The 22,068-nt window shown below is 48.4% G+C and overlaps 1 protein-coding gene across 21 annotated transcripts in view; it reads left to right on the plus strand.

Moving 5' to 3' along the window:
- LOC129514638 (nebulin-like) overlaps positions 1-20,470 on the plus strand; it is a 201,565-nt gene extending 181,095 nt beyond the window's left edge. For 6 of the 21 annotated variants that reach the window (XM_055333391.1, XM_055333377.1, XM_055333371.1 and 3 more), the window contains 20 exons: positions 474-578; positions 1,140-1,244; positions 1,884-1,976; positions 2,929-3,021; positions 5,259-5,351; positions 5,832-5,924; positions 6,857-6,949; positions 8,601-8,693; positions 9,636-9,728; positions 10,282-10,374; positions 11,764-11,856; positions 12,034-12,126; positions 12,302-12,394; positions 12,760-12,852; positions 13,527-13,634; positions 13,713-13,896; positions 14,134-14,226; positions 15,375-15,515; positions 15,811-15,917; positions 19,705-20,470. In XM_055333391.1, the coding sequence (XP_055189366.1) occupies positions 474-578; positions 1,140-1,244; positions 1,884-1,976; positions 2,929-3,021; positions 5,259-5,351; positions 5,832-5,924; positions 6,857-6,949; positions 8,601-8,693; positions 9,636-9,728; positions 10,282-10,374; positions 11,764-11,856; positions 12,034-12,126; positions 12,302-12,394; positions 12,760-12,852; positions 13,527-13,634; positions 13,713-13,896; positions 14,134-14,226; positions 15,375-15,515; positions 15,811-15,917; positions 19,705-19,878 (2,133 nt within the window). In that variant the 3' untranslated portion in view covers positions 19,879-20,470. The remainder of the gene's footprint in view (positions 1-473; positions 579-1,139; positions 1,245-1,883; positions 1,977-2,928; positions 3,022-5,258; positions 5,352-5,831; positions 5,925-6,856; positions 6,950-8,600; positions 8,694-9,635; positions 9,729-10,281; positions 10,375-11,763; positions 11,857-12,033; positions 12,127-12,301; positions 12,395-12,759; positions 12,853-13,526; positions 13,635-13,712; positions 13,897-14,133; positions 14,227-15,374; positions 15,516-15,810; positions 15,918-19,704) is intronic. The other 15 variants (XM_055333376.1, XM_055333373.1, XM_055333374.1 and 12 more) reach the window with 15 other exon arrangements.
- The last annotated feature ends 1,598 nt before the right edge of the window (positions 20,471-22,068 follow it).

Below are 22,068 nucleotides of genomic sequence, written 5' to 3' on the forward strand. Positions count from 1 at the left end.
GCCAGCCAGCAAGGGTCTTCTGCTGCTGTCTTTGCCATGACAGTGGGTTTCATTAAAGGCCCGTGGCTCAGGGATGCCCGGTGGGGGCGGGGGGGGGGGGCTCAGCGCTGGAGTGTCTGCCTGGGGCTCAGGGTGTGACCCCAGGTCCTGGGATCGAGTCCCACATTGGGCTCCTGCAGGGAGCCTGCTTCTCCCTCCATCTGTGTCTCTGCCTCTCTCTGTGTGTCTCTCATGAATAAATAAATAAGACCTTTTATAATTAATTAAAATAAAGTAAATGTCCATGCTCAGTTTTCCTGGGGGGTGGGGGGAAGGCATGGCACTTACTGACCAAGAGAGGGCTCTGCTTTAGAGCTCCCTAGTACCCATGACAGAGGACTTAACCTCCAGCTAACAGGAATGGCAGTTTTAGGTCCTCTTGGCCCGTGTTCCTGTGGTATTCACCGTCCCTATTTCTTGGAATCTGTTCTCAGAAAAAGTACAAAGAAGATGCAGAGAAATGCATGTCCTATTATGAGACTGTTTTGGATACCCCAGAGATGCAGAGAGTCCGGGAGAACCAAAAGAACTTCAGCCTTGTAAGTTTTGATTGAACCTAAGACACAGTGCACTGATACCTGGGGTGCAGTGGGCACGGTGGGTGCCCCTGGGCTCCACACCTGGGCCTCCGCCTGCAAGGGCTGTGGAGCAGCCTGCACAGCCCCCACCCATTGCCTAGGAAACGTTCTTCTCCAGGATCACCTTCTGGTTCAATCCCAAATCATAGCGTGAAAGACCCACTGCTGCTTGGTTAGTGGCTTCATGTCACTGCATGTGAACTATCTCCACCTCCCACTAGTGGTGACATCTGTCTTTTTCAAAATGAATTCAAGAAGGGATGCGTTTTTTTTTTAAAAAAAAAAATATATATATATATATATAACTTGACACTTTACCATTTTTTAGGGACCAAAAAAATTTTTTTTATAGAATTCTTATTAAAGAAATCCCTTTTGGCTCTCAGACCGTGATTATTGTGGCATAGATATTTGGGTTTTGTTTTAATTTGGATTTTAAATTCCCTTACACAATAGAGACAACTTAAAATATATTTTAAAATATATTGAAATCTTAACAAGATGTTTACTCTTTCTTCATAGCTCCAATACCAGTGTGACCTTAAAAACAGTAAAGGAAAAATTACAGTTGTTCAAGACACGCCAGAAATACTGCGTGTTAAAGAAAATCAAAAGAATTTCAGCTCGGTATATTTACTATTTATCTTCCATTTAATGCTAACCTAATAATTCTATTCTCCTCTTTAAAAATATGCTAGCCTCTCATTGATTCAGACCATTAACATCTAACCTCAGCAGTTAATACTAGCGGTTGTTACAATTTCCCATACTTTGCTCGAAAACCATCAGTGCAGAGACCATTTGAAATAACAACTTAAATCTGCTAACAAAGTAACTTTTCTTCCTTTTTAATTTTTTTAATCCCAGAGCAGTAACGTGTGTTGTCTTGTTCTACGAAGATGGATTTCTTTTTGACATTGTGATTTCTTTCACTACCCTTCCCCAGAATAACTGACTTCACATTTCTTTAATGGATTTTGTGTTTCCTATGGGAGGGGTCTTTTAAAATCAACATTTTTCTGGTTTTTGTCATCCTGCATTAATATAGTACAATAATCTTAAATCTCAAGATCTGGAAAGTTACCCGTGTTGTACATATGGCTGGAGTTACCAATGCTGACATGGAAGGCATCAGATACTCCAGCACGTGGCCAAGAACATTCTCTAGTGTCTTTTGTGTTCACAGAAGCCATGTTTCCTAGTCTTCCTCTGGGAATTGCTGGGCTTTCTTTTCTCTATAACGTTGTCCTGATTCTGAATGCCCAGGTTTTATATAAAGAAGATGTCTCGCCGGGCACTGCGATCGGAAAGACCCCTGAGATGATGAGAGTGAAGCAAACACAAGACCACATTAGCTCGGTAAATACCACCCCCCTGCCCCCACGGACTCACTGCTGTGTCTCTGCCTCCCCCGATCATGGACTTTGAGGGCCGAGCTGCACAAAACCTTTGTCGCAGAAGCAGCTGGTGCTGGTGGTGAGGAAGGGGGGCTACCTGTGGGAAGTGGAGAGGTCAGTGTTGGAGCAAACCAGAGCTGGGTGGTGGGTAAAGTGGTGAAAATAGATTTGTGCAATAGGGGAGAGAGGTTGCAGTATAGACCTGGGCTCAATTCCAAACACTGCCAGGAAGAGTAAGGATTTATAACCAGGGATGGGGTGGAGGAGATGAGGAGGAAGGGGGAGAACAGAAAATTAGAGAAAAATGTAAGGGTAAGGGGGGTTTGGGCTGAGGCTACCGGACGTGGTTTTTGCTGGCGGCAGGCCAGGGTACCCCGGCGGGGTGGGCGGGATACGGAGTTTGGTCCTGTATCAAGGATGAAGGGGCTCTGGCTAAGCTGACTTATTAGCAGGATGCTTTCTGAAACCATGGGTACTAAGTTAGACCCAGAAGTAGACCAGGGGCCCATTTGGGAAGAAGATCCAAAGGACTCTGACTGGAGTTTGGTCAGGAGAGATGCCTTGTCACTTGTTAGAAAATACAGGGTGTTAAAGTCGGCAGTTCAGGCTTCCGGCATGTGTGCACGTGGCCGTATCTGTCAGAGCCAACTGAACCGCTGGGTATAAGATCACCAGCGTGCACGGGAAGGATGGGGGTTCCGGTGTGAGCGTGGACTCCCCTCGGCCCCACCCTCATGCCCAGGAGAGACGCCAGGTGTCCTTGCCCACGGCACTGTTCTGACCCAGAGTCGGACTGCGGCCCCGTTCACACTAAGTGCAGAGTCTCTTAAATTGTGACTGCTTAAATTGTGACTTGAAAACCTGCAGAGCTTCTAACCAAACACATGCACGTGTTCCCATTTTTATATCCACAGGTGAAGTACAAGGAAGCCATCGGGCAAGGTATCCCGATCCCTGACCTGCCAGAAGTAAAACGCGTCAAGGAGACACAGAAGCACATTAGCTCGGTAAGGGCACCTGTGCAGCTAGCCCCCGCCCACTTGCCACCCAGCTCTGAGTCCTCCCCTCGCCTGTGCCCGGGGGATGGGGTGAACCTCCCTCCATCCTAGATGAGAAACCTGCCTTCACACCACTGAGGAGCAGGAAAGACTTGGCTTCTTGATTAGTCCTCACACCTGCAGTTTCTAGACTAAAAAGTGCCAACAGTAATAATAATAGGGTTGAGTAATGTAGTGCCAACAGGAAGTGGTAATAAGGTTTCCAGAATGATCTCAAGTGAGTTAAAAGATATAAACATGGGGGTGCCCGGGTGGCTCAGTGGTTGAGCGTCTGCCTTTGGCTCAGATCGTGATCTCGGGATCGAATCCTGCCTCCATCCCTGCATGGAGCCTGCTTCTCCCTCTGTCTCTGCCTCTCTCTGTGTCTTAGGAATAAATAAATAAAATCTTAAAAATATATATATAACCATAGAAATAACACAAAGTATTATATATTACAGTATGTGTATTATATGATACATTAGATAATTGTATAAAATTCTATATTTATTGTAATAATATATATAGTATTTTGTGTTACTCTCGTGTGTATTTGCATGTGTGTGTATCTCAGGACCTCCTCCCTTGTCCAGAAAAGCTCTAGGTAGGCGTGAGAAGTCTCTGCACTTCTCCTCTCCTGTCCAAGATCTCTTGCCCTGTTGGCTCTGTCTTGCAGGTGCAGTGTATGTTTAAGGGGGGTCCTCCGTCTACGCAGTGCCGTACTGTGTATTAAGCGTGTTCTCTCTGAGGAGTTGCAGGCACCTGTGCAGTGCGGAGGTGTGGGGAGGTGAGGGATGGGGGTCCCTCACACCTGACCTCTAGAGGGCTAGCCCGGCCTCTGCTTCCCACCCCCAGCACTGCGAGTGCGCGCCCACACACGCGCTCATACTCTCACACTTGCACTCAGCTTTCCCATCGGTTCTAAGCAATCCCAAACACGCTCTAAGCAACGGCTGGCTACTAGCAAGAGACTTTTTGGAGTTTGGGAAATAGTTTATGACCAATAAAAAGTGAGGACCTTGGCCTCCGAGATTCTGCTGTCACGGGAGGACTGAACTCTCATCTTGTTGCCATTAGGAGACACTTGATATTTCTCTTGCAGGTTGTTTGTATTACTTAGGTCTCATTCCTGTTTCACTCTTCTTGCTTGTACTCTGGCTTCCTGGCAGCACAAATCTCATCTAGAGCTTTGTGTCCACAAATCCAAGAAAACCCCTTTAGTCACTGATTGCAACTCCCTGTCTTCCTCTGATTGTTTTGTTCTGTTTATCCACAAGCAGTTCGGCTGCCTTGTGGGGTAAAGAAACACAAGTTTGAACTAAAATGGTAGATTGTTAAAGATCCCTAGAAGTTTCCCAGCAGAACAAAGTTATCACCCGGAGCATGCCAGTGATTCTAGGAATGAATCTGTGACAAGCCCCCCCCCCCGCCCCCGCCCATGTTTCTCCCCACCCTATGCTCAAGGGCGCCACTGGACCCATTTATTTAGAAAGAATTCATTCATTCCCTTAGGCGACAGTTCTTAACATTAAGAGGGAAGGAGAAGAAGGGGGCCCTGAGGTTCAAGAAGTTCCTTACTCTTTTCATTAAAATGTAGAGACCTTTGATAGGACGCCTAAAAACAATAGGGACTTCCTCAGTTTGAAAAGCACTAGTTTGTGTGATCCAACAACCATTAGTAGAAATTTCAAGGAAAGCTACTCTTTCTGAAAAATTTACTTTTAAGTCTCCTCCTATTAAGAGTACCTACAGACTAGGGGCCACCTAGAATTTTCAGTAGAAAATACAAAACCACTAAAATTCTCATCCCTGGAAAGAATAGATCATCATGTGATCAGAAAATCTGAAACCAAGTAACCCATTTAAATTAAGTACAAATCTACTGTGAACCTACTAATACTAAACGGTATGAAATGGTTAGATTTTTCTCATTGAATTTATCACCACGTTTTAAGTGCATTTTAGGAATGTATTAGGTGTTGGCAACAGAAAACGCACAAATTAGTAGCAAGTGTTCAAGGCAGTGAGATTACTGTTGGAGCAGGAACATAAATGTTGGTGGAGCTTCTTTTCCGTATCCCGAGTGTCCTAGTTGAAAGTGTCCTAGTTGTTCTGTGAGTTTCCACCACGTAGCCCACACGTGTAGCTGTGATCCAAAGGATTCGCGGCCATCTCACCTTTTTGGCTATTCTAATTATCTTCTACAGGTTATGTACAAAGAAAACTTGGGAACGGGCATCCCAACCCCCGTCACTCCAGAGATTGAGAGAGTCAAACGCAATCAAGAGAACTTTAGCTCGGTATTTACACATAATCAACTAAGAATCTCTATTTCCCCCCTTAAACATCTACCAGAATAACCCGCTATCCGTTTTTAAAAAGTAACAACTTAACAGTTCTGTGTCTGTGTGTGTGTGAGGGTGTGTGTTGTTATCTGACCAAAACCACCTGGACTCACCCAAAGTGACTTTTTCTGATAGTATTTTAACACTTAGCAGCTGACAAGTGTGGATACTTAGATCTGAAATACCGTGAGTACAGTTAACTCAAGACTCTTCATCAGTATCATCGTTTCCTGTAACTCAGTGCTTTGTGTTGTAATTTTCTTTTAATCCCCAGAATTAGCATGGTTGTGAAGGAAAAGTAAAAGTGTTATCCGTACTAAATATTACTCACGGAAAGACTCCCTCCTCACACAAACTCCCTGCCTCAATTTTCTCCCTCCCTTCATCTTTGTGCCTGTTTTGAATATTTTCTGGGTACTTTCTTGTATCTCACAGGTTTTGTACAAAGAAAATTTGGGGAAAGGAACCCCAACACCTATCACTCCAGAGATGGAGAGAGTCAAACGCAATCAAGAGAACTTTAGCTCGGTATTTCTTAGGGGGCAAAAAATAAAATCCCTTCTTATTTAAAATAATATTTTTAACACATTATAAACATATGACTTTTCTTCCTGTAAAATTACTAAATTCACATAATGAAAATAATGATCCAAATATTATCACAGTTTTCAACTCTAATTTAGTATTTACTTGCGTTCTGGTGTGAAACCTTAACTGTTTTCCCTAAAACATAACTATGGATCAGTTTCCTTAAAAACCCATAATATTCAGTGTTTGTTTGTTTTTTTTTCCCCCACCCTTAAGCCCGCCTTTAATAACAACAGGTGTTTCTAACTGGTGTGGAACAAGTCAAAAGTATAAAACTAACATCCCTTCAAAAGATCAGTGTTGATTAGAATTTTATTTGTGCGTATTCTGGCTCTGTTGGATGGATTTTTGGTGTTTGTAGCTTTTTGTAAAAAGAATGTGATTCTTAAATATTTTCATTCCAGAGATGAGATAGGAGCAGTGTATTGTATACCATGTAAGATATAAATGAGCTTCTCTTTGGAATAGTTTAAGGATCAACGAGAGCTAATATTTAGCTTTTAATTAGCATTTTCCCCCAAACTTCTCTTTCTCTCTGGTTCTCTATTTTGGGGTTGCCAGCAACTTATCATGGATATTAATTTCAGTTAACTTGACCACTACTTGATAAGGCCCGATCCTTCTGTCTTTGGGAGGAGACCTAAGTGACTCCTCCGGCAGCGTGGTGGCTGAGTCTGTGGCAATGCCACCCAGGGACAGACCTCGTACTGTGTGTGACTCCGTGTCGAAAGTGGTCGGTCCTGTTTCTTAAAGTTGCCAAGGCCCATTTTGTGTCATTATGAAGACAAAAATACTTTAAGGGACTGTTGTGAAGATGAAGTTACCTGAAAGATAGGTCCAGGCTGATGCGGTTGTTGGTTTTGTGCACACAGATTTTGTACAAAGAGAACTTGAGCAAGGGGACCCCCATTCCTGTCACTCCTGAGATGGAGCGAGTCAAACGCAATCAAGAAAACTTTAGCTCGGTATTCGGGAGAAAGTTCCTTTAATTCCGTATTTAAAAAAATAATAATTTTCTATAAAACAAACTTCTCACTATTAGCCCCTTTAAAATAATCAGTTTAACATTTTTAGAATTTCATCAACTGAATCCTGTTTTCCACATCTTTTACTTACCATTTGATTCTAACGTTCTGTACCTTTCATAATCGTCCCTTAAAACTTTTAATTCATTCCTTTCCTTCTCTTTTCAACTTTTATGTTGCTGCTGGGACTTTTGAAGTTCATTGATATCCAAAAAAAAAAAAAAAAAAAAAAAAACAACAAACACCGTAGCTCTTAATTTCTCAGGACTCTCTTTATTTAAGATGCCTCTGGGTTAGCTTTGCACGAAGACTAGAGTCCTTGAGGCCACAGGTAGTAGTGGCTCGTGACTGGGAATGCGCTTGCCTTAACCCAGATCCCATCTGGGTAAACACAGGCCGGAAAGAGAAAGTGGTTCAGGGTTGGAACCCAAAGCAGCCCTATCCTGATACTTGGCTAAACGAGCCATTCCATGAATAGAAATCCAGACCTTCTGATTTACTCTTTTAAAGACACAAATCAGATCATACATTTATATTTAATGTTACTTTTTATTTTAGTAATATTGTTGAAAAATTCTGTAATAGTCTGTGAAACTTCTGTATGAGGAACTTAAGAGTCACTTAGGCCTGAAATAGAAAATCAAATGTCAATAGGAAAATTTAGCTGGACGTTTTTTTTGGGGGGGGGGCAGGTTTGATCCAAAGTGGCTTTTAACTGTCAGTTTAAATATTTTCAGAAAGTTTTATTCTCCTATGTAAATAGTAACTTTCTTTGGTCCCACTCTCTTTTGGTTTTGTTTTTCATTCACTAACAACCTTTCAATTGTGTTAAATTGTCCATGTAAATTAATATTACTTCTGGAATGTTCACTGTTTTCCCTGTGGGATGATGATGATGATGATTTCTTCTTTTGGAAGAATTAAGGTTTGCATTAATTTTCAAAATTATATTTTAATTTTTTCTATATTAGAATAAGTATATTGTTTGAGATCTTAATGATCCCAGATAATTTTTTTTTCCTAAGTAACCTAAGTATTCATTGTTGCACAAGTTGCATTTAGGCAAAGTTGTCCTGATAGTGCATAGAGCTCCTAAGATTCCGTGGGAAATGAATAGCACTCTGTATTACAATATTAATTTTGAGATTTGACCACCTCCACAATTTAAATTTACTCAATAAAGGCCAATTTTGCTATACTACATAGATTTGGCCTGGAGTTTTAAATATCTGTTACTCTGTAAAACAGATGTTCTACGGAGGGAACGTTAGTATTTGGCAATCTAATTAAAAACTAATTTTTCTGTTGTACATAAGCACTTTAGTGCTCTTATGAAAATTATTTGTTTTTTTCCTTAATTCTCAACAGAGGAACAAAACCTTCAGTATACTATGAGTTAATATTGCAGTAAATATCAAATACACTGGCACTTTAGCTAAGGAAATCCAGAGCACATTCTCATCCTGATCTGTGTTTGGAGAGTCTTTCCTGTTTGACGTCTGTGGTCTCATCCTAGGGTCCCTCCAGGACAGATGAAAGGGCTGTCTTGACTGCTCTTGTTTTTTTCTGGATGCTTTCTTGTGTTGTACAGGTGTTGTACAAAGAAAACCTCGGGAAGGGGATTCCAATTCCCATCACTCCAGAGATGGAGCGAGTCAAACACAATCAAGAAAACTTTAGTTCGGTATTTAAAATTAAAAAAAAAAAATCCCTTTAACTATTTTTAAACCAAAAATTAATGGCTATATTTTAAATCTAATCAGCTTATCCCAATAAAAACTCTGACATGTCTTGTTCATGACCTAACGCTGCCATCTCCCCTGAATCCATTGCCCCACTTTGGTTAAACATTAATACCATTATTTGACTTATAAAAAAATAAGTTCAGTATTATATCCCAACCTTTAAAACCATAACCTTCCCAGTGTCTAAGGACCCACATTTATCCTGCTTTGGCAAATTTGATCTGAACATAAAGCTTCCAAAAATGTATTTAGCAAAGATTGGACTGTTGGCCCCACTTCCTATTCTAACCTTCTCTGTCCCTACTGGTATCTACACAGATATTTTGAAGTTGCTTTTTTGTAGCATCTTGTCATTGCTCTCCATATGCTTTAAAAATAATTCTTCCCAGTATGTTCACCCAAACTAAAAATTAAATACCTGGACTTCTTTTGAAAGCCAACAAAAGAAGGTTTGTGCACATGTATCTTTATACTATGTTTTTAAAAAAAATCAGATATCCTTATGTGGTTTATTAATAACATTTCCAAATCAAAAATAACTTCGTTGGTTCTCCTTTTGTCTCTCTTTTTATTTCTCTTCCTCTTAACAAACCGGCTGGGGGCACTAATCGTTGGTTCCCTTTCACCGCACACTCTGCAGAGATTAATCCAAACAACAAAAGTAACAAAATTTTCCTTTCCTGTCTCAGTTTTTGCTGCTCTTTCCTGCATTCCCTTACTTAATGTCTTTAGGCTCCTACAGGTTGGATCTAGAAGCTTCTGGTATCTCCCTTCCTCTAACCTCCTCTCTTTCCTCTTTGCCCTTCCTCCCCCCACTTCTCCACAAAAGGGGGAAAGTGGTTGATCCTTGTTTTTGTTCTGGATGCTCTCTTACCATACAGGTGCTTTACAAGGAGAACCTGGGGACAGGGATTCCAGTCTCCATCACTCCTGAGATGCAGAGAGTCAAACACAATCAAGAAAACCTTAGCTCGGTATTTTGGAAAGAAAGGGAAAAGCAGCTGCCACTTAACCTCATAATTAGATAACACTTGACACGTATTCCTCCTTAAAACCCACTCCCCAGCCTTTGTTTCTAATATACCTCACTTAGCAAAAGGACATACTTTTTATACTTTTACTACTATGGATTCGACTTTTTAAAACATTCATAACATTTAATTCTGTTATCCCATCTCGTATTTTTAAATATTTTTTTAAACCGCTTGTTTCTTAGTTTGCTTGGATAACAACAAAACCGAGTTCTAACAATCTCAAACCCCCCTGTCATTGGTGGGAGGCACGTGCTCACAGGAACGACAAAATGACATGAATGATGGACAGCCTTCCCCCAGCAGCTGAGGTCCTTGCTGCCCCGGAGCTCTGCTGCCAGTAGTCGGTTGGGGCGGCTGGTCGACCTGTAACTCCTGGCCCCCTGAACTCGACTGTGTCCTTTGGTAACAAGGAGGTTGAACTCACACTTAAAATCTTGCAACCAATGAAATGTTACTTATTTTTCTTTTTTCTGGATGCTTTCTCATCACGCAGGTGTTGTACAAAGAAAACATGGGCAAGGGAACCCCTTTACCTGTCACTCCAGAGATGGAGAGAGTCAAACACAATCAAGAAAATATTAGCTCGGTACTTTGGCAAGACAAGAAACAACTACTACTTTAATGACTTGAAATAATACTTATTAATCCTACTTTAAAAAAACAAATTTTGTGAATTTTGTTTATCCCATGTATCCTTCTATCCTAGAAGGCTACTCTTAACTTTAACTCTGTAATAACAAGATTGCTTTAATCAAGTTCTAATATCAGGAAGTAACAGATTTTTCCAATTTCGCTCAGCTCTCCCCAAACTCACTCTCTACCATCCTCAAGGTCTCTTTGTTTTACGTACTCATGAAATTGGGGGAGGGGCGTGGTCGATAGGAGAGCGCTCTCTGGAAAATTGGACTTGTGATCTTGTTTTGTTTTTGCACCTGTGACGTTAGGTTCTAATTTAACCTGTCAGATTTAGACAAAGAGACCTTGGGAAAAAATAACCCCTGATCCTCCAAGGATAATGACATTTCTATTCCATCTGATATTTAAAAATATATTTTTTTAAAAAAACCACTTGCCTTTTAGTTTGCTTGGATAACAAGAAAATCGAGTTCTAACAATCTTGAGTCCCAGGTGGTTGTTTAGAGGTACTGTGCTCTTGGAAATGGAAAAACTAAGATCCACCAGTTGTTTCAGAAAATTACCAATTAAGAAGGAAGCATCACTCAAACGGTTTTTGCTTTACCAATTTTAGTTTTTTGTGTTGTGTTTATCATAGTGTCTAACTGCTAACTGGTGAGCCGTTGGCCGCAAGCCTGCGCTCCGTGTATCCTAGGTTTCTTGCTGACCAGGGGGTTGGGGTCCCTGAAGGGGACCCCCCCCAGCCTCCCGGGAGAGCACTGCCTCGGACTCCCGGAGCACGTGCTACGCCCCACTGCCAGGTCCCGCTGGTGACGGGGGCCTTGCCGCTCAGGGACCCCCTTTAAGAAGCGCGGTGCCCCCGTGAAGGGCGCCGGGGCAGGCCCTGAGGTGCAGCATCCACGCTGCTGCCGGTATAGCGCTGAGAACTGCCCGGGGACGCTCTAGAGGGTCCAGGGGCCGCGCCCCGGTCTGGCCCGCCGCTCCCCTGGGGGGCGGCCCCTGCACCTCGGGTCCTGGCTGGGGGCCGCCTGCTGCCCGGAGCGCGGGGGTGGCCGTGACCCACCCCAGCCCGCACCCCGGGAGCCGCCCCCCCCCCTGCACCCTGCGGCGACCCCAGCCCGCCCCCGCCCCCCCACGCCCTGCAGTGACCCCAGACCCCCTTAGGATCCGCTGTCCCCCCCCAGGCCCTGCGGCGACCCCAGCACCCCCAGGAGCCGCCCCCAGCCCCGCTGCCACAGGCCCGAGCCCCGGAGCCCCGGAACAGCTGATCCGTCCCGTTTCGTCTTGCGGGCACTAATTTCTTCTTCTTTCTGGCTCCTCGGTGCCGCCGGCGGCGTAGGTTCTGTACCGGGAGCAGGTGGGGAAGGCGACCCCGACCCCCGTCACGCCGGAGATGCAGAGAGTCAAACGCAACCAGGAGAACATTAGCTCGGTATCGTGGCGGGGAGCGGGCGCGTGCGGCCCGGCCCCCGGCCCCCTGCCCCCCCCCCCCCACCGAGCCACGGGCCGACTGTCGCGGGCCCCTACCCCCGCCCCCACCCCCCCCACGGCCCCAGTACGCGCGGCCCCCGCCCGAGCCCCCGTCTCAGCCCGCACGTGGCCCCCGCAGGTGTCGTACCGAGAGCAGGTGGGGAAGGCGACCCCGACCCCCTTTACTCCCGAGATGGAGCGAGTCAAACGCAACCAGGAGAACTTTAGCTCGGTATCGTGGCGGGGAGCGGGAGCGGGCGCGTGCGGCCCGGCCCCCTGCCTCCCCCCCCCCACCGAGCCACGGGCCGACTGTCGCGGGCCCCCCCCCGCCCCCACCCCCCCCCACGGCCCCAGTACGCGCGGCGCCCGCCCGAGCCCCCGTCTCAGCCCGCACGTGGCCCCCGCAGGTGTCGTACCGAGAGCAGGTGGGGAAGGCGACCCCGACCCCCTTTACTCCCGAGATGGAGCGAGTCAAACGCAACCAGGAGAACTTTAGCTCGGTACCTGGGGAGGACGGGGGACCGCGGCGCCCGGGCGCCTGCCGACTGGCTGCGGCACTAACCTTTCGCAGTTGCCCCGAAACTGACTTTTTGGAAGCCCCTCTTTGCCCCTAAAACCAACCAGCCGACCCCAGCAGCTCCCACCGATTAATTCCTCATCCTGGGCTTTACACGGAACGTGCAACGTGCGGACGGCTTTCCTCCCGCTGTGATCTCCCCTCCCGGTGTGACCCCCAGTGTGACCCCCGTGCGCCCCCTCACCCGGTGTGACCCCCCCCACTCGTGCGACCTCCCGGTGTGACCCCGTGCCCCGGTGTGCCCCCCCTCCCCCACCGCTCGCTGACGCCGGCGCCCTCGGCCCCCAGGTGTGCTACCGGGAGAGCGTGAGGAAGGGCACGCCCACGGCCGTCACCCCAGAGATGGAGCGAGCTAAGCGCAACCAGGAGAACCTGAGCTCGGTACTGGGCGGCCGCCGCCTCGATCATGTCCGTCCCGCGTGGACGCGCCCTCGCCCCGGCGGGCAGGGGGGCCCGGGGGTCGCGGCCTGGCCCGTTAACACCTGCGCCTCTTGCTCGCCTGCAGGTGGACGCTGCGATTAACACAACCGGCCTTTAGGTGCCTGTGGCCGTACTAAGAAAGAACGCCTGCGGGCGTCCCGCGGCCCCGCTGGGGGGTGGGGGCGGGTCACAGCCCGTAACACCTGCCGATGTCCCGCAGCCCCGCGGGGGGGGGGGCGGCCGGTAACACCTGCCGATGTCACGCGGCCCCGCTGGGGGGGCGGGGGCGCCGCCCGGGTCACAGCCGTGGCCCGTTGACCCCTAAGCCGGGGCCCTGAAAGGCGTGCGGCCCGGGCTGGGTGTCGTCGGGGCTCCATGTTGGGGCCCACACTGCTCGGCGCCACCTGCACGTGGGCCTATGAAAACGGTCCCGAGTGGAGAAGGATGGTGGCCGTGGGACGCGGGCCGGCTCCGGGTGCGGGTCTCCCCCGAGGCCCGGGGCGCGCGGGCAGGGACGGTCCCCTCGGCGCGCGGATGCCAGGTGGCGCCGCCTGATGTCCTGGGGAAACCCAAGGCCATGACGACAACGGTCCCGGGCTCGGCCCGCACCTGCTGACGCCCCGCGCCCCCCGCAGGTGCTGTACACTGACGGCTTCCGCAGGCACATCCAGGGCAGGGCCGCGCACGTGCTGGACACCCCGGAGATGCGGCGCGTGCGCGAGACCCAGCGTAACGTGTCCACGGTGAGTGCGGGGGGACGGGGTGGGGAACGGGGGAGCCCCAGGCCCACGCACCGGCGCCCACGAACCGCGGCCCTGCAGGTGAAGTACCACGAGGACTTTGAGAAACACAAGGGCTGCTTCACGCCCGTGGTCACGGACCCCATCACGGAGCGGGTGAAGAAGAACACGCAGGACGTCAGCGACATCACCTACCGTGGCATCCGGAGGAGGGTGGTGGAGATGGAGCCGGGCCGCGGCGGCCAGGCCCAGGAGCCCGTCACAGGTGGGGGGCGGGGGGGTGCTCCGCACGACGGCCTCGGCCTGGGGCTCCCGGCACCACCACGCGCGCCTCCGCCCACCACGCGAGGACCAGGTGTCCCGCCCCCGGGGAACCCCCTGCCCCCGCCCCTGCCACCCGCCCCCGGGACCCTACCCCGCCACCCGCCCCCGCTACCCCCCAGCCCCCCCCACCCCCGCGCGCCCCCCGCCGGGGTCCGACCTGGGCGCCTGTCCCGCGCAGGCCTCCGCGTGTGGCGCACCAACCGCGGCTCCGTGTTCGATTACGACCCCGCGGAGGACAACATCCAGTCGCGGAGCTTGCACCTGCTCAACGGTAGGGACGGCTGCGGCGGGCCGGGGGCGACCAGGCTTGGCGGGGACCCTCGGGGCCGGACCCCGTCCTTGCTGGGCGCCGAGGCCGCGGAGGGGCCGCCGGGGTGTGGGGCCCCGTCGGTGCCGCCGCGTGCGAGGCCCCCCCGCCCCCGGGGAGGCCGGCCGCCAGCCGGGGAGGTTGCGGGGCCGCAGGGTGCCACCTCTCCGCCCCCCCGACACGCTGACGCCCCGGCGGCCCCCCTAGGGCAACGGCCTGCGGCCTCGGGCGCTCTGGGAGGCGGCAGCGGGGATGGGGGGGGCGCCCCGGGGGGGCGCCCCGCCCCGCCCCGCCCTGCTGCCAGGCCCCTCCAGGACCCTCCGGGGCCGCCGCGCTGTCTGCGGGAATCCACGTGCCCCGGACCCGGGTACCCGCAGGGCCCGCCGCGGCCACACCCCTGCCCCTGCTGTGTTCCCCCCCCCGCGCTGTCTCCCCCACCCCTGCTGTCTCCCCCACCCCTGCTGTCTTCCCCCCCACGCTGTCTTCGGCACCCCTGCTGTCTTCCCCGCCCCCCTCTGTCTTCCCCCGCTGTCTACCCGCCCCCCGCTGTCTACTCCCCACGCTGTCTTCCCCCCCACTGTCCCATCCTCCCCTCTACCCTCTCTGCTCCCCTCTCCTCTCCCACTCTCCCCCGCCAGCAGCCTTGGCCTCACCCCTGCCCTGCTACTCCCACTCCTGCAGCCTCATACCTGATCCCCCACTACCCCCACACGACCTCAGCCTCACCCCTTTACTCCGGGTCCCCCTCCCTGTGGCCTCCCCTCTGCCGCCTCACGCCCACACAAGGCTTCACCCCTACACGTAGCCTCACCACTCCCCCCCACTCGCCCATCTCTACCCCATCTCTTCCCTCCTCCCGCGGCCACGTCCTAATCCCCCTCTCCGCAAACCACGTCCTAACCGCCCCCCCGCGGTCTCTTATACACCTCGCGGTGCCCCCCCCCGCCCCCCGCGCAGCCTCCTCCCCTCCCCTCCTCGCGGTCTCCCTCTCCCCCCCAGCGGCCTTCCCCCCTCCCCCTCCGTCCACATCTTAAACCCTCCACCCGTCCTAAGGTCTCCCCCCCCCCGCCCCCCTCGCCACAGCATCCTAACCCCCCCGCCCGCCCCAACAGCCCAGGCGCAGCGCCGGAGCCGCGAGCACTCCCGGGCGGGCTCGGCCAGCGCGCTGAGCGGCGAGGACAAGTCGGAGCCCTCGGAGCCCGCCGACCCGCGCCTGTCCGCTTACAGCGACGGCATCGTCTTCACCGCCTCAGGTACCGCGGGGGCCACCCGCCCTCGGGGCTCGGGCTGCAGCAGCCGGTAGAGGCTGGGCAGCGGGCCTCACGGGGCTCCAGGCCTCCTGGGGAGGGGGGAGGCTTGGGCAGCAGGTGCAGGACCCCCCAGCAGGTGCGCCCCCCTCCACGGGCAGCAGGTGCAGCCCCCCCCCCCCGCGGGCAGCAGGTGCAGGCCACCCCACCCCCCACCCCCGCGGGCAGCAGGTGCAGGCCCCACCCCTCGCGGGCAGCAGGTGCAGGCCTGCCCCTTGCCAACCCTCCCCCACCCCAACAGCCTACAAGCACGCCAGGACCACGGAGCTGCCCCCGCAGCGGTCCTCCTCGGCGGCCACGCAGCAGACCACGCTCTCCTCCATCCCATCGCACCCCTCCACTGCCGGGGTAAGTGCAGCCCCGCCCCACCTGCTGTAGGCGTCACGTTTTTTAAAATTAAGATTTATTTATTCCTGAGAGACAGAAAGAGAGGCAGAGACCCAGGCAGAGGGAGAAGCAGGCTCCCTGCAGGGACCCGACCGGGGACTCGATCCCAGGACCCTGGGCCTCAGGCACACACTCAGCCTCTGAGCCTCCTGGGGGCCCCTCGGCACTCTTTTAATGCACCTATTACCAGGCGTATGAGAAACGCTTCATTCCCAAGCTCAAATTATTTAAACTAACAATCCCTTGGGGCTCACTGGTCCTACCCACTATCTTCAAGTATCTGCTGTTTGGAATCCTCGTTCAAGAGGATTACGCATGTGTCACACGTAAAACATGTCATCTTAGATCTCCTTAAATATAAGGGATATAAATATAGATAAATATAAAATAATACATATAAATAAGTCAGTCATTTTTACAGTTCACCAAACTACTTTAAAAACTCAGTTTAAAACCCTGGATTCATCTATATCACAAAAACTTAATTCTTTAGGGTTGAAATAAAAATATTTCTATTAACAAAAATATTTGTATGTAGAAAACTGTCTTTATGAAAGGACAAAGATCTAAGTAAGTATTAAGACCCATTATATTCCAGGAACAGAACCTTGTAGTCATTTCTCCTGAAATAAACCCATGAACCCATGATTTTGGCAACTCTAAAATCCTAGCATTCTGTGTATTAAAATTAACATTCTGTTTGACAGAGTGCATAAGCAGGGGGAGCAGCAGGGGGAGGGAGCAGCCGACTCCCCACAGAGCAGGGAGCCCGATGTCCCCGGCTGGGATCATAACCCCAGCCAAAGGCAGCCACTTAACCACATGAGCCCCTCCGCTCCCCTCCAGTGGATAACTATTAACCAAATAGGAGCAAAACATACTATAAAGCTGTTATCATTAAATATGGGTTTAGCATGGGACTAGATATGAGAATAGCTTACAAATCAGCAGGGGGAAACAGTAAAATTGTAAAATACTACAGAAAACTAGAGGCCACTTTTATAATATCGGGGACAACCAAGGCCTTCCTCAGCAAGTTCCAGAACCTAAGGATGTGAAAGAAAAGACCACATATCTGACCATAAAATTTTTTTAGAGATTTTGAGAGAAAAACACGAGCAAGCAGGAGCAGTGTGGAGGGACTTAACCCCAGGCCTCTGGACCAGAAGATTTTATTTATGACAGACACAGAGAGAGAGGTGAAGAAGCAGGCTCCATGCAGGGAGCCCGACCTGGGACTCTATCCTGACCTGGGACTCTATCCCGGGACTCTGGGGTCACGCCCTGGGCTGAAGGTGGTGTTAAACCACTGAGCCACCTGGGCGGCCCTAAACGTTTTTATAACAAAATGAAACCTATGAAACTGGGAGAAAATATCTGCATATATAACAAAAAGCCCTATCTAAAAGGCATAACACCCAAAAATTCATTGGCAAATTATTCCTTCTGGTCAAAATAAGATATGGAAGCAAACGAATAGACAACTTACAGCAAAAGAAATAGAAACATCCAACAAAAGTGTCCACCATGACTGCTAACTAGGAATATGCAAATTATAGTGTTAGAATCCTCTCATGGTAGTGAATTTTTTTTATTATTATTAAAATGAACATACCATTTGACCTACTATCTTCACCTTTAAAAGGTCTTTTCCTGGGAAACCCGGGTGGCTCAGGGGTTGAGCGGCTGTCTTCTGCCCAGGGCGTGACCCCGGGGTCCTGGGATCCCCGCAGGGAACCTGCTTCTCCCTCTGCCTGTGTCTCTGCCTCTCTCTCTCTGTCTCATGGATAAATAAATAAAATAACAAAAAGCTCTTTTCCTGAAATACTTGCCTAAAGACAAACATTAGGGGATTAGTGTAAAATAGTAACAATTAAATGTCCAGAGGTATAGAAATGGTTAATTTGTGATCTTACGATACAGAATTCTCTGCAGCAGCAAAAAATATTAAGACAGAAAAAAAAGAGACAGATCTGTATTTATATGGAATGACCCTGAAGTTATATTAAATGGAAAGAACAAGTCAGAGTATGAATCTCAGTAGTTAAGGGGAAACCTGTCTTTGATCATTTCAGAATGCCAGGAAAAAATACGTGGGTTACATCTCCAATTACTAACCAGTGCGGCTCCTATGAAGGAAATTTGGGCACTTTCAATTTTTGTTATTTTTATCTACAAGTAGTGTTACAAGAGCTGAATTACATTTTTTTTTAATTGTAAAACCACTTGAGCTCTACCTTTTTACCACATTTTTAAGTGTTCGATACATTCAGGCTTGTGTACAGATCGCCAGAGATCTCCAGAGCCCATTTGTCTTAACTGGAACTCCATGCTTACTGATTAGTAAAGTGCCCACTTTCCCTTCTTCTCTAGTTGGGGTTTTTTTGTTTAATGTGGAGGACAGCTTTTAGGAACTTTTACAACCAGCGTGCTTCCAAATTCCCAGTGAAAGAATATGTGCAGTATTGCTGTGGTCTTTCAAATTTTTATTCTTCAAAACAAAAAATTGACTTTTTCAAAAGGGAAGATAAGGCCACATACAAAGTTAGCACATTCCATTCTTTTTTTCATAGTCTTATGAACATATTAACATACTATTAAGTTCATTTGCAGTGTATGGGTCCACTGATTTTTATTTCATTTGGTTATTCAACTGCTACCGTCATCTAATTTTATAACATTTCATCACCCTAAAAAACCCCTTGTACCCATCAACGGTCCCCCCATCCCATCCTGAGGGATCCACTAATGCTCTTTGTCTGCATTTGCCTGTGCAATGTACTTCACATAAATTCAGTCACACAGTATGTGGTCTTCGGGGACGGGCTTCCTGTCCTCAACGCCGAGGTTCGCCTGCTTGTATCACGGCAGTAAACACTCCTTAGTACCAAGTGTTCCATCGTGTGGAAATACCACCCTGCCTTCCTTCATCAATTGATAGGCATTTGGCTCTTTTCCATTTTTTGACTGCCGTGAAGGATACCGGGAGTGTGGATGCACGAATTACCGTGTGGACATATGTTCTCGCGCCCCTTGGGGATGTAGGTAGGGCCGCAGTACCATAACTCTGCATCGAACAAGGGAGGAGCTTGCAAAAACTCTTTGCAAAGTGGCTGCACCATCTTACTTTCCCATCAGCAGCTTTTTTTTTTTTAATTTTTATTTATGATAGAGAGAGAGAGGCAGAGACAGGCAGAGGGAGAAGCAGGCTCCATGCACCGGGAGCCCGACGTGGGACTCGATCCTGGATCTCCAGGATCGCGCCCTGGGCCAAAGGGAGGTGCCAAACTGCTGCACCACCCAGGGATCCCCCATCAGCAGCTTTTCAAATTTCTCCACACCCTCCCCAGTATCGGCTCTGGGTCCTCGCTGATTCCTACCATTCTAGCGTGTTTGAAGTCGTAGTTCCTTGGGGTTTTCCCTGCTGACTAAAAACATGGGCTATTCGTACATCTCCTTTGTGGAGAATTCAGATCCTTCGCCTCCCTCCCGCCTTTTTTCAGTTTTGAATTGTAGGAGTTTTTATCTTCTGGATGTAATCCCTTACTGGATGTATGATTAGCAAATACTTGATCCTGTTTTGTGAGTAGTAGTGAGTAGTCTTTTTACTTTCCTGGTGGTGGTTGTACATTCTCTTTGTGTAACTTAGACCTTAAAATTAGGTGTTCAGGTTGATTGTTGCAAATCTAATCGTGTGTGTGTGTGTATACATATATTTTTTTTTACCTTTTTCCATCTTCACAAATAGAAGATCTTCCGTGCCATGTACGACTATATGGCTGCTGATGCAGATGAGGTGTCCTTCAGAGACGGAGACGCTATTGTAAACGTCCAAGCGATCGACGAGGGTTGGATGTATGGCACTGTGCAGAGGACGGGCAGGACCGGCATGCTGCCAGCCAACTACGTGGAAGCCATTTAAGCATTTGAGTATTGCACTGGTCTGCGGGACCTGCACATCCTGCAGTCAGGGTTTCAGTTCAGACTCCCCACCATTATTTCCTAAGTTCTCAAAGCTGCCCAATGGTTTTTCTGTGTCAATATGGTTAACAGTTGCACCATCCTTTAATTTGTTTCTATATGAACCTCAGTAATTCTCCAGTAAAACAAATCTTAATATCACTAATTGTCCAATTATTAAACTAGATCTACTTCATTATTTTCTGGATTTACACATATAACTTAAGAGACATTAAACCCATAGGTTCGTGATTCTTAAAACTGCCATTACTAAATTTTCCATATTGACTTAAAGTTTAATTATGGAATAGATATTTTAAAAGTTTATGCAATCTTTATTGCTGTATCAACCCAGAGTCTTTCTCCATTATGAAAATGTTTAACATTATTTTTTTTAAAACAAGGATTCTGAACATGTTAAACACAAAGAACAATGGCAGAAACACTCATCTTTTCCTTGCTCACTGAATGCTCATGCTTTTAATTCTATTCCTTCAGGTCTGAAGTTACAAAGGTGATAGTCAATAAAGTCTAGAATTCTGCAATAAACACCACTGATGTAGTAACTTATTTTTAATGGTTGTTTTGATCAACAAATCAATTTCAATAAAGCAAATCCATCAGTTTAGACTTTACTAAAAAAATTTAAATGTACCGTTAAAAATGTACACACGTGGCTTTCTCAGGACTATACTGTATTCAGCAAGCTTCCCTTATGGCTCAGCTGATAACATTTTAAAAACCACTGTGGGGTCAGCAGTGGACAGCTGGGAAAGGGATGGCACTGCACGCCCCATCCAAAGCACTGCCGCCACCTGGCAGTGGCCCAGCACCACTCCACAGACTCCTGCCCTGAGAGGGGAGGATAACACACACCCCGGCCCAGCTGTGTGGCCCCAGCAATGGACTCGGGGTAGACATCAGGTCTGACTGTAGGCCCCACACACCAATGAAAGCTTCTCAAAGGACAACACAGGGAAAGCCTAAGGCAGTTCCATACCCACTGCATCTCTGGCGAACACCTCATCTGACTCAACTCAAGCCCAAGGAGGCCCCAGACTGGCCCACTCAAGCCACAGGAATGAAACCCTGTCCACAAGTGGCAATGAAAGCTATTGCAGATGACTGGACTGAAGGCAAACGTGACTCTGCCACAAATCGGGGTACATGCAACACACACAGGCGATAGCCCCCTAGCCAGGTTTTGGTGAGCAGAGGATATTGAGCAGTAGGGCACCACAGGACCTCTTCTTCATAAGGCTACTACTTGCAAAAGCCAAGAGACATAGTTGACTCTCCTAACACACAGAAACAGATGCAGCGTTAGATAAAATGAAAAGTCAGAGGACCAAGTCCCAAATGAAAGACCAGGACAAATCACAGCAAGAGATCCAAAAAAAAAAAAAAAACAAAAACAAAAAAAACAAAACAAAACAAAACAAACAAACAAAAAAAAAAAAAACCAGAGCTAAGTAATACACCTGATAGAGGGTTTAAAGCAATAGTCAAGGATATTCTGGACTTGAGAAAAGACTTTGAGGACATTGGTGAGTTGTTCAACAAAGAAAACCATGGAAACCAATCAGAGATAAACTCAGTAGTTGAAATTAAAAATATAATGGAATAAATAGTAGACTTAGAGGAAGCAGAACAGATCAATGGCCTAGAGGACAGAGCAATGGAAAGCAATCAAGCCGAACAGGAGAGAATAAATAAATAATGAGAATAGACTAAGGAAAAACTAGGTGACACCATTAAGCCTAATAACATTTGCATTACATGGATCTCAGAAGAGAGAAAGGGGACAGGAAATTTATTTAAAGAAATTGCTGAAAATTCTCCAAATCTAAGAAAGGAAACAAATTTCAGATCCAGGAGCCACCAAAAAGTCCTCAACAATACCCAAGGAATTCCATATGAAGATGCACAGTAATTAAGATGGCAAAAGCACTGACAGAATTTAAAAAGCAGCAAAAGAAAACATTTACATACAAGGGAAACTCCATAAAGCTCCTGGTGTATTTTTCAGTTGGAACTCAAGTATCTATAAAGTCAGTCAAGGAATCCACAAAATAAGGCTGCAATGTATGACACTGAATACCCAAAACACTGTGGGTAAGGAGAGAAGAATGAGTTAAGACTTAAGCTATTG

This window comes from Nyctereutes procyonoides, unplaced genomic scaffold (genome assembly GCF_905146905.1).
Source record: "Nyctereutes procyonoides isolate TBG_1078 unplaced genomic scaffold, NYPRO_anot_genome, whole genome shotgun sequence".
NCBI classification, from domain to species: Eukaryota; Metazoa; Chordata; class Mammalia; order Carnivora; family Canidae; genus Nyctereutes; species Nyctereutes procyonoides.